The 12,736-nt window shown below is 43.2% G+C and overlaps 1 protein-coding gene across 9 annotated transcripts in view; it reads right to left on the bottom strand.

The window, feature by feature from the left end:
* The window catches only part of NEO1 (neogenin 1), a 477,222-nt gene that overhangs the window by 99,285 nt on the left and 365,201 nt on the right, over nt 1–12,736 (bottom strand). For all 9 annotated transcript variants that reach the window (XM_075069482.1, XM_075069491.1, XM_075069483.1 and 6 more), the window contains exon 9: nt 3,452–3,606. In XM_075069482.1, the coding sequence (XP_074925583.1) occupies nt 3,452–3,606 (155 nt within the window). The remainder of the gene's footprint in view (nt 1–3,451; nt 3,607–12,736) is intronic.

The following is a 12,736-nucleotide window of genomic DNA, read 5'->3' as shown; positions in this document are numbered from 1 at the left end:
TGAGTTAAAAATAAACTGAAATGGCTCCTTTAAGAAATTTAGTTCCCTGGGTCAGATTATTTTTGTCCTGAATGGTGTTACAAAATAAACAGATTCTTCAAACTTTCCATATTGTGTGCGTATAGATAAAGAATAATTGTTTTCCCCATTATTCTTTATAACAAACAACCTTAACTCTGCTCTAAGATGTGGGGGAAAATGAAACTTCTTTTTAACCTGGGATTACAAACATTATAAAACTAATCATAACTGTATGGTTAATTCACTGCAATGCTACAGGACGGAGCTAAGATTTGGGTGCCTTAACTATGTATTTTCATACCTTAGCTGTGAGGATAAGGCCTTTGTAGACATATTGCAAGGCTTAAAGCCTGAGGCCTTCATCTACAGCCAGATTAAAAGAGCAGCAGCCATTAGCTGAGAAGCAGGAAGTCACATCCTCACACTCCATATAATTTGCATTACAACAATGTAATATGACAGGTTTCAGAGTAGCAGCTGTGTTAGTCTGTATCCGCAAAAAGAACAAGAGTACTTGTGGCACCTTAGAGACTAACAAATTTATTTCAGTATGAGCTTTTGTAACACTGTAATATGAGGCTATTAAGAAGGACACCCTGTCCTAATGGTACCCACTATCACCAGATAAAGAAACAGAACTTAAGATGGTTAAAGAAAACTTAGTTTGATAGCATCCTGCCGTCAAGAAATCACTTATCAATAGTTGTGGTTGTGAAATCCTCATTTCTTTATTGTTTTGTCATTATGGTCCCCACTTCTCTATTGTTTGTCTGTATGAGCTCTGTCTGAATCTTTGATTGTTTCTCTCTGTTACATAAATTAATTTTGCTAGGTATAAATCAATTAAAGTGGTGGGGTAGGATTGGTTAGAAAATTTTGTTACAATATATTAGCATTGGTTAGTAAAATTTTAGTATGATGATTGGTTAAGGTACAGCTAAGCAGGCCTCAATTTTCACTATATAAACTGGGGTCCAAAAGGAAGTTCTTTGGGAACCAACTCCAGGATACAGCCCCAAGAACAGAGCTGCCAGACCTGAACATTCTGCCAATGACACCAGGCAGAAACTGAAGTCCCCCAGATGGACCTGATCCTGACTGGCCATCAAGAAATGTTCATCTGTTTTATCGGGAGGAGTGAGCACTGTATGTGTAGCATGTGCATTCTGGTTTTTGGTGATTGTTAATAGAGGTTACGTAGGATATTACTGTGTAAGGCTCTTTCACTGGTAAAAGACCCCATAAACCTGCAAAAGATTAAGCCCTGACTCCACAAGGAAAGGGTGGTTGCTCTGAGTCCACATGGAAAGGGTGTTTGCCCGAAGCAGGAGTAGAGCCTGGAGCCCTAGGAACTTGGAAAGGGTGGGTGCCTAAATTAAGAGGATTATGCCTTGAGCCCTAGAACTGAGTAAAGTGTGCCCTAGAGCAGCAGTTCTCAACCAGGGGTCTATGAGCCTTTTCAAGGGGGCCACGGGGCCTTACAGCTGAAGCCCCAATCCTTGATGCCCTTCCCACCCCACAGCGGATCTGAAGGCCCAATCCCCGACACACCCTCCCTCACAGGGCTGAAGCCTTGATCTCCAGCGCCTGCCCCCCGCCCCACCCCGCGGGGCTGAAACCAGGGGAGGCGTGGGACTGAGGCTCCGATCCCAGGCGCCCCCACGGGGCTGAAGCAAGGAGGCGTGAGGCTGAATCCTGGAGCCCCTAGCCCTTGTGCTCCCTGTGGGGTAGAAGCCCTGAGCACATGGGCAGAGTTGGGGACATGGAGAGCATTGCCCCCCAACAAACTACCACTCAGGATCAAGGCAGTCCCGGGGAAAATTCCACACCTCCCCCGAGTCCTCCCCATCTCCTCTTCCCACCCTCTGGCCAGGTTGGACGTGGGAAGCCACAGTCGGGCAGTGCGGGACAGCTGCTGCTCTGGCTGGTGCCATGGAGCAGGGAGCTACAGCATTCCTTCCTCTCCTGCTGGTGCCCCAGGTTGAAGCTGCTCCTCAGCTTCTAGTTCCCTTTGCTCCCACAGAGACAGCTGGTAAGAGCCCCCCAGGTTGGGAGACCCAGCTCCATGGCTGGCAGATCACTCCCGGACAAGGGACCACAGGGAAGCCCTCCCAGCACACAGACCCTAATACTCCTCTCCCTATACCCTGAGCTACGCCCTCCCTGCACCGAGTTATCTCCTGTCTGCATGCAGCCCCAGTACCCCTCTCCCTGCATCCTGAGCTACCCACTGCCTGCACAGCCCCAGTACCCCTCTCCCTGCACCCTGAGCTACCCCCTGCCTGCAGAGCCTCAGTTACCCTCCTCCCTGAACACTGAGCTACCCCCATCTGCACACAGCCCCTAGCCACCCCCTTGCCTGCACACAGCCCCAGCTACCACCTCCCTGCTTGTTGAGCTACCCACACATGCACACAGTCCCTAGCAACCACCTCCCTGCACCCTAAGCTGTTTTTAAACTTTTTGAGCTAAGCCCCCCACCTTTGAGTAACAATTTTTGGTTGTGTGACCCTCCCCAAACCCAGACAGGCTAGGTGGCCTGTTGAGGTGAGTCAGGGGGTGGAGGTGGTGCTCCCTCCCTAGACCATGACATGCGGAGCTGGCTCAAGCCCTGCTGGCCCCTGCCCCCCCCCCAATAGAAATCAAAATATGCCTATGCCCAAGGGCCCTGGCCTGAGCCACGCCTCCCGCTGGGCCTCGAGGTTTTTATAGCATGTCGAAGGGGGCCTCAGAGAGAAAGAGGTTGAGAACCCCTGCTCTAGAGTGTGAGAGTAACAGAGAATTTTGTGATAACATAGCATGTTTGACTCTCTTAAGTTTATCCTTAACCCTGAATTTCCTGGGTTTATAACAAATATTTCTGGGACAATTACAACTTCCCAACAATTACAAGGTTAAGTTGCACAACCTCAACTCCAGGTTAACACTTTTTAAGCTGTTTGTAGTGTTACTATAGCCGTGTTACTCCCAGGATATGAGAGGGACAAGGGGAGTGAAGTAATATCTTTTATTGGATCAACTTCTCTAGGAGAAAGAAGTAAGCTTTCAAGATCCACAGAGCTCCTTCTTCAGTTCAGTTTTTATCTGGACATGCTAATTGAAGCAGTCACAAAATTGTCACAAAATAGAACGTTAATTCAAATATATTAAGATTGTTAATATTTAATTCCAATTTGTGAGGATCTATATATTACAATATTAAATTTATATTTCCAAATATAAATAATACAGACTAGCTTAATATCAGAATATGAGGCAGACTTGAAAAATTCAGTCTAAAGCTATACTAGTAAGATCAGCAAGTGCAACCAGAGCACGAATAGCAACTTATTGTGGGAAAAGGCCAGGAGAAGGAAAAGACTGTTTGCAATGGCAGTTGTAGATCTAGGTCAATGAAAGTCAGTAAGGGGTAGAAATGTTCAAGGCTTACCTTCAGGCTGAGTCGCCACCTTCAGTGGCACTGAGCTCTCTCCAGGGCCATGTTTGTTTTGAGCCACAACCCTGAAAACATACACGGTCTCTGGCATCAGGTTTTGGATGGTCACTTGCATCTCTCCAGGACGACTTGTATTTTCAATACGTTCCCTTTAGGAAAGAAAAGATTTGGGCAGGAAAGCAAAAGCGAAGATTTATCATTGATTAGTAAAAGGATAGTACAAATCTAACAGACATGCTGTTTGTACATATCTAACAAGTAATTGATATGATTAATTATATTACATTGATTGCATATTAATGTTAATATGCTAAAAGCACTTAAGACAAACAGCTTCTAGTTCTGCAGCTTCGTTTTGAACAAACATAGCAAAGAAAAAATGAGGGGAGGGGCAGGGCACTGTTTTGTTGGTTTGTGTTATTCTTCATAACCAGATAATAATTCAACTTGAAAATCTGTCATAGAAGTCCAAAGCCCTGGGAGGAAAATTAAGAACTGCTTAAACTGTTTTGGTTATTAATTCAGATTATTGTTTTTAAAGCATCAGTTTACAATTCTCTTTTGAGCTTGACTTAGTTCATTCTGATATTTGGACATTTTTTGTAAAATGTCTAAGGCTATGTTTCCAGTGTGGTGACTTTCACCACAGAAGTTGGTCCAATGAAAGATATGACTTCACTCACCTTGTCTCTAAGAAACAGGACAGCACATAATACCAAGCAGTGATCTTAGATGACCCTTACAATACCTGGCACTAAGAGTCTAGTTGTGGCCAATGTGTATGTTTAAGTTTAAGATGGAGACTCAATCCTTAACTTTTAAAATTTAACAGATTTTTTCAGTTCATGTCACAACCTCAAAGTAAAACTTCATCCATTTTGATCAGGCCAGCAGCTTGAAAGTTCACATGAGGAAAAGTACTTTTCCAAACTAGACTGAAATGTAGTTTTTAATGACATTTGGCTTTTCTGAGTTTAGCTATAGCTATATTGCAGAAAAGTGACACCACTGGGGACACTGACAGTGGGAAAAGCTCATAATCAGACTGTACAACTAGTTTTCCATCTGCTCTAAAACAATAATTGTATTCAGTCCATGTGGGACCTGAAATGCATAAAGATGTGAGTGGCAGCCTTTAAAACGTATCCAAACTGGCTCAGAGGAGGTCAGTCTATATTATAGTTAATGTGAAGTTATATAAATCAATGGTATGCCCACATCTTGAATACTGCATACAGATGTGGTCTCCTCATCTCAAAAAAGATATACTGACACTAGGAAAGGTTCAGAAAAGGGCAACTAAAATGATTAGGGGTTTGGAGAGGGTCCCATATGAGGAAAGATTAAAGAGGCTAGGACTCTTCAGCTTGGAAAAGAGGAGACTAAGCGGGGATATGATAACGGTTTATAAAATCATGAGTGATGTGGAGAATGTGGATAAGGAAAAGTTATTTACTTATTCCCATAATACAAGAACTAGGGGTCACCAAATGAAATTAATAGATAGCAGGTTTAAAACAAATAAAAGGAAGTTCTTCTTCACACAGCGCACAGTCAACTTGTGGAACTCCTTACCTGAGGAGGTTGTGAAGGCTGGGACTNGGATGGGTAAGAAATGGTGTCCCTAGCCTCTGTTTGTCAGAGGATGGAGATGGATGGCAGGAGAGAGATCACTTGATCATTGCCTGTTAGGTTCACTCCCTCTGGGGCACCTGGCATTGGCCACTGTTGGTAGAAAGGATACTGGGCTAGATGGACCTTTGGTCTGACCCGGTATGGCCGTTCTTATGTTCAAAAGGGATAGTTTCTCAAAGTTGAGGAAATGAGTAACAATGATTGGGAGGAAAAATTCAGACAGAAAAATGAGTGCAAACTGGGAGGTTTTAAAGAAGAGTTTATTAGATGGTCAAAAAGCCTCAATTCTAAAATCAAGAAAGAGAACAAATTTGATTAAAAGCCCTTCCTCATTTAGTGGAGAAATGAAGGAAACAATTAGAAGTTTAAAAAAAAAAGCAATATATAAGAAATGGAAAATGGGATAAGTAGAGATAGCAGTTGATATAAATTAGAAGTTATGAAGAGCAGAAAATTGATAAGGGAAGCTACAGACACCATCGCTGGCAGGGCTATGACAACAAAGAGGTTTTTTTTTTTGTTGTTTGTTTATTTTAAAGTATATTAGGAACAACAGAAATTATATCAATGTTACAGGACTAGTACTAGAAGGAGATTGTGATGAGGTGTGCTCCCCACACTGGCCCTGCAAGAGCTGAATTAGGCCAGCTGGGCCCGATCAGCTGGCCAGGTGGACTCCTCCTCACCTCCTCTTCTCCCCCCAAGAAAGGGAAACCACAATAGTGACCTGGCCGGAGGGCCGAGTTCCAAACAGGACAGCTGTGGCTCCTGAGAGCAAGAGAGGGGCTTCAGAGGAGAAACTGACAGGGTGTAACCACTGGAAGGGGCATCAGCCTGATTTAGCTAAACCCCAGAACCACCAGAAGGTAGAATCACCCAGCAGTGAGTACAACAATCCTATTGCAGAGATAGTGAAATTGTTAATAATGTTGCAAAAAGGCAGAAATGTTCAATAAATATTTCTCTTTTGTATTTGGAAAGAAGGACAACGATGAAATACTTTCCAGTCCAGTAGTAAGTGAGGAAGTTAGACATCATCTACTAGTGAGAATTATTTTAAAATCAGCCAGCCCAGATAACTACCCAAGAGTTGTAAAAGAGTTGAACATAGAATGCAGGTCACACGTACAGAAGGGAGAACTGCATTCTGGAAAGTAGTGATTCCAAAGGATTTACAGACAGAGTGGACAAACAGGTGAACTTAAGCTGCCAGAGTGGTGCTATGGCAAAAATGACTAATGCAATCCCTGGATGTATAAACAGCGGAGTAGGAGTAGGGAGGTGACTTTCTCTCTCTATACAGCATTGGTGAGCAGATCTGGTATCCACATTTTAAAAAGGATGTTGAAAAATTGGAGAGGGAGCAGCAAAAAGCCACAAAACTGATTACAGGGCTGGAGAAAAAGCCTTACAGTGCGAGATTTAGTTCAATCTGCTTATTTTATCAAAAACAAGATTAAGAGGTGACTTAATTTAAGTACCTTCAAGGGGTTCTACAGAGCTCTTTAATATAGTAGAGCAGAGGTGGGCATACTACAGCCTGCAGGCCACATCCGGCCCGCAGGATGCTCCTGCTCAGCCCCTGAGCTCCTGGACCAGGAGGCTAGCCCTTGGCCCCTCCCCTGCTGTTCCCTCTCCCTTGCAGCCTCAGCTCACTGTGCTGCCAGCACAATGCTCTGGGCGACGGAGCTGCGTGCTCTTGCCAGGTAGCGCAGCTGCAGAGCTGTGGCCTGACCTGGTGCTCTGTGCTGCACGGTGGCAGGGCTCGCTCCAGCCAGGCGGCATGGCTGCCTGTTCTGATGCTCTGGGCGGCATGGCTGTAGCACCGCCAGCCACTGGTGCTCCAGGCAGTGTGGTAAGGGGGCTGGGAGTGGGGATTGGATAAAGGCAGGGCCGGCTCTAGCAATTTCAGCGCCCCAAGCATGGCGGCACGCTGCGGGGGGCGCTCTGCCGCTCACCGGTCCCGCGGCTCCGGTGGACCTCCTGCAGGCTTTTCTGCGGAGGATCCGATGGCCCCACGCTTTGGTGGAGCTGCCGCAGGTGTGTCTGCGGGAGGTCCACTGGAGCCACAGGACCAGCGGACCGTCTGCACAAACGCCTGCGGCAGGTCTACTGAAGCCGCAGGACCAGCGGACTCTCCACAGAAATGCCTGCGGGAGGTCCACCGGAGCTGCCTGCCGCCCTCCCGGCAACCGGCAGAGCGCCCCCCGTGGTGTGCCACCCCAAGCACGCGCTTGGCGCGCTGTGGCCTGGAGCCGGCCCTGGATAGAGGGCATGGGAGTTCGGAGTGGTGGTCAGGGGGCAGGAGTGTGGATAGGGGTCAGGGCAGTCAGAGGGCTGGGAACAGGGAGTTAAATGGGGGCAGGGGTCCCAGAGGGGCAGTTGGGAAGGAGAGGGGAGTTGGATGGGGTGACAGTAGGCAGTCAAGGATAGGGGGGCGGCAGGGGGCAGCTGGACCAGGGGATCAGGGGGCAGTCAGGAACGGGGGGCCAGATGGGGCAGGAGTCCTAGGGATTGGGAGGGGGCGTCAGGGGGTGAAAAGCAGGGGAGGTCAATAAGGGGCAGGGGCTGGGCCAAGCCTGGCTAAACGGGGAGGCACAGCCTCCGCTGACCGGCCCTCCATACAATTTCGGAAATTCAATGTGGCCCTCAGGCCAAAAATTTTGCCCGCTCCTGTAGTAGAAAAAGACTGAACAAGAACCAATGCCTGGAAACTGAAGCCAGACAAATTCAAATTAGAAATTAGGCACATTTTTAAATAGCAAGTTTGATTAACCACTGGAACAAATTACCAAGGGGAATGATAAATCTCCGTCTTGTTATCCTCAAATCAAGACTGGATGCCTTTCTGGAAGATATGCTTAAGCCAAGCACAAGTTATGCTTTAGTCACACATCATTATTGAGCTTAATACATGGGTAATTGGCCTGTTGATACACAGGAGGTAAATCTGGCTGATTGGACCTTTCTGAACATAAACTCTATGAAGTGTCACCTGTTTTATCAAAGGAGAACTGATCTTAGGTTTATAAATAATAGACAATGAAGTAATTTTTAAAAGAAATGTTTTGTAGGAGACCATGCTAAGGTGCCACATTACCCTGTCCAGAGGATCTATATAGGAGAAGTCAGGGGTTCTCAAACTGGGGTTCGGGAGTCCTTAGGGAGTCGCGAGATTATTACATGGGGAGAGGCCGTAGGCTGTCAGCCTCCACCCCAAACCCGGCTTTGTCTCCAGCATTTATAATGGTGTTAAATATATTAAAAAGTGTTTTTAATTTGTAAGGGGGGGGTCGCACTCAGAGGCTTGCTATGTGAAAGGGGTTACCAGTAGAGAAGTTTGAGAACCACTGCTCTAAGTGATATAAAAAGGCAAGTAATCTGAGCCACCTCTGGTTGAACTTCAATATCTTGTCACAATGCTAACCTTTAGTGAGTTATATTCTAGCTGGGAGAACAGATTATGCATGTTTGAATATTATGGCAACCAGAGGGGCTAGTGCCCACAAATTCAGCAAACAACAATTACAACTACAAAACAGCAGAAAATACCTCTACAGATACATTCAGTGTGGGAGTATGGTATTGAGGACTAGCTCAAAATTAAAAGGAATCATTAAAACCTAAAATTCACCAGTAGTTATTACTTTTATTTTCAAACACATTTCACTTTTTCCATGTGAATTTTTGGCCAGCTAGGTGTTTTAAAAATATCATTTAAATACTCTGTTTTATTTGAAAAAGGCAAACTCTTCCGCTTTCTTCAAATTAAAATAAGAGCAGTATTACAGAAGTAGACATCAGCAACTGCCCCAGTGAGTTAATAAAAAGAAAATGTTAACATTGTGTTAATACCATCCTTTCCCTCTTGATTAGTGCACTTTGTTTAACTCTGCAGCAGAGGGCAGACAATTCTCACACTAATGATTACCTGCTATTAACTCATTTGTGCTGAAGAGGGAGAAACAAAGTTGCTCTCATACAATTTTTCCCTCTTTCTCCACATCGCCTTCAGGTCTGGTCTATATTATGGAAAGACAGTGCAATTAAACCAGTTTTAAAAAAAGATTTTTAAAAAGTTTCAGCTAGTTCTGTGCCCAACTGGAGACTGGTTTTCAACACTGTTTTCAAAACCATTTATGCTATCACACTACCACAATATTATGCTCTGCCCCCACTGAGGAAAAACCATGCTTCCTAAAACCAGTTTTTAAACTTTGTTCATAAAAACAGTTTCCCAGCACTGTCTCTTTGGTAGTGTAGAAGGAAACTTAAAAGAACATATACAACTTAATTTTTAATTGACTATTTTTAAAAATTTCAGTTTGACAGAGTATCCTATTAATATGTTCTGAACTTCAAAAAATACTTTTCTCCTCTTTTGATGTTTATAGAGGTCTTTTCAGCAAGAGAGGAGTTGACTGACTATTCAGTAAAATTGGCTGATCCCAAAGTGCTAACAAATTGGAAAAACAGAGAAATAGTTTTTCCTAACTAACTTTTCCAGTTACAGTAGATACAAAATTTTCAGTTGGCGAGGCAATTTTGCAAATTGATGGGGTCCTTTTATAGCCTACACTATATATAATGATTGGTATTTAAAATACACAGAACAAGTGACATGCAAAATATATCACATTTTATCACCCAAAGGTAAATGTACTCACTAGTTTTACCTAAATATGTAACACTCAAGTTATTTTGCAATATTATGAAAATAAAATTCTTGTAATGGAAAGAGAACACTTATTTACCAGAAATTAGTTAGGTGGATATGTCAAAGTATTATAATTTTCAGTAATAACAGGGACTGTGCCCTCCATCACAACAGTATGTTAAAAATATGTTGAGATAAGTCTAAGTGTTACATAAATCTCTCGTTTATATGCTTTCTTAGGGAGTCCTGAATACTTTTACGAGCTCCAATGTGTTTAGGTACGCATAATAGGTAACATAACAGATGTCTGATATGAATAACTATATTACCCAACAGAACATTAAGGCTATCCTATCTCACTCTATCTAAATTTCCAGACAAACAGCTTTGTAAAATGGAATTAAGGTTGCAAATAGCTATCAATTAATTCAGGGAAAAGAGCCCTGAAGAGAATACTGTAATTTTCTCAAAAAAACCTACAAATGCTAGCCTGGAAATTCAAATTTAACGGTACACTTGAAAGAATCCAAACATTAGGAAAGTATTACTGAAACACCAAAACCACCCTAGTTCTGCCTCATCCCCATTCTCTGAAGATCTATCCATTGTACCCACATTGCTGGAGATATTAGGGGGAAAAAGACTATTTGCAGAGTTTGGAATCGGTGGAGTTGAACCCTGGAGTAGATGAAGTTAGTAACTGTCCATGTATTTGGTATATGCAATTTACCCCATGATCTTGTACCATTAGCTACCTAATTTATGGTCCACCCCCTAAGCAGTCTGTAGCCCTGACACTGTAGCTAGGTGTTTATGCAAAGTTTCACAGTGTGAAAAAACATTTCTGCACTTGAAACCTTGTACACACTTTGAGAAACGAACCTGATTTTGGTCATTTGGAATCTCCTTCCATACAGGTTTTTAAGGTCAGGCTTGACAAGGCCCCGACTGGGATGATTTAGTTGGGGATTGGTCCTGCTCTGAGCAGGGGGTTGGACTAGATGACCTCCTGAGGTCCCTTCCAACCCTGATATTCTATGATTCTATGATTTTTAGTGAAGAGACAAAAAGGCAGGTACGACTTAGTGATTTTTAAGGAAGGCAGTACTTTATCTTCCGTGGGTACACTTAATGCCCCGACTATAGTGACATGAAGTCACGTGCCACAATTTAAATGTAAATCCATCAATGCACTTCAGTTTAAATGTAATTCCATCAATGAAAGCAGGTCACTTCTCCATACTGAAGTCACTGATGTGAGATGAAGGTGATGGTCATGGTTTGAGAACAGAGTTATCTCTGGTTTCCAGTTCAGTGATACAGAAGCAGAAAAGATGGCTTCTATAGATTTCTACAATCGTGGGTGTGTGGTTTCAAGTCCAACTATGATAATCCACACAGCCTCTCTTGCCCATGTAGCTTCTTCTTTCAGCTTCCAGATCTTACTGTTAGAAGAGAAATATTGTAAACTGGGATGGAGGCACTTAAAGATTTAGTGCATTTATCTGGGGAATAGTTCCAAGACCATTAGATAGGCCCCAACTACTCACTGCCTCCATCTGGCTCTCTCTGAGCACTCACAAATTAGTACAAAATGTGACACAAGGTACTCTACTGCCTGCCCCCTAAGACAGCTTCCCATATCTATTACCCCCTCATGTTGCATCTGTCAACATTTGGACCATATGAAATTTATATAATCAAAAACTGCTTTGTAATTATCAGGAGTAGTGAAAGCAGACACAATAGCTGTCTGCATAAGTAGCTGCATTGCAACTCCTTGTTTTCAGTTGATTACTTTCTATAACTTTCAGCTCTCCTTTTTAAACTTATTCTCTTCCTGAGAGAAACTGATGAAATGAAAATTGATTCAGCTGCTTTGGAATATGAGGAAAATGGAAAATATAAGCTTTCCTCTTTTTTTTTTTGGCAACCTCTTTTTGAACAGCTCTACAGATGAAGCAGCTGGTAAGTGAAAGCTGATTTTTGGTATGGTACTACTGCTCATGAGGAGTGCCTGAGCATTGCAGTGAAAAATCATACTCTGATCATGCAAAGTGTATTTTGCAGTCTTATCGTTAAGCTCATAAAGTAAGCAGCTAAGGTAGGCCAAGCCATATCTATGTGTGGCTCACTTCACTGTACAGAGAAATTCAGTGGAAGTGAATCACTGACGGATGGGCACTCTGCAGGAACCACCTCATTTGCTGCTCATCTTGTATAAAGTTAAAGCTGCATACATGATTATGGTCTGTCATTTATGTAGGACAGGTATTCCAGTGGTGTCCAGATAGTTTCACATTATGGAATTTTTTTCCTATCAGTTTTTCCTCTTTTTCCTGTAGGAATTCTGTTTAAATAGCTATGTGACAAGAATGTTACGTTTTCACTGTTAATCACACAGAAGTCAGGAAATGACAATGTTGAGGTTGCAAGTACAATTGTCCCTTTATAGAAACACACTAAGACATAGTCCTTAATTACACAATCACATACTATAACAATGAATGGGACTAAGGTAAGGTACTACTCAACATGATCAAGGGTATCAGAATTTGGCTCTATATTGTTAATATACATACTTGTTAGAAAAGAGACCTCATGACCTCATTTTCAAAAGTGCCGCAGCACTACTTCCACTGAAGACAAGATAGGTGAGATAGTATATTTTATTAGACTAACTTCTCTGGTGAGAAAGACAAGCTTTTGAGCCACACAGAACTCTTCATTTAGGTCAGAAGAGCTCTGTTTGTCTTGAAAGCTTGTGTCTCATACTATCAGAAGTTAGAACATAAGAATGGCCATACTGGGTCAGACCAAAGGTCCATCCAGCCTAGTATCCTGTCTACTGACAGTGACCAATGTCAGGTTCCCAGAGAGAGTGAACCTAACAGGTAATGATCAAGTGATCTCTCTCCTGCCATCCATCTCCACCCTCTGACAAACAGAGGCTAGGGACACCATTCCTTACCCATCCTGGCTAATAG

The sequence above is a fragment of the Chelonoidis abingdonii genome, chromosome 9 (assembly GCF_003597395.2).
Source record: "Chelonoidis abingdonii isolate Lonesome George chromosome 9, CheloAbing_2.0, whole genome shotgun sequence".
NCBI lineage: Eukaryota > Metazoa > Chordata > Testudines > Testudinidae > Chelonoidis > Chelonoidis abingdonii.
This window is presented reverse-complemented; position numbering and strand designations above follow the sequence as displayed.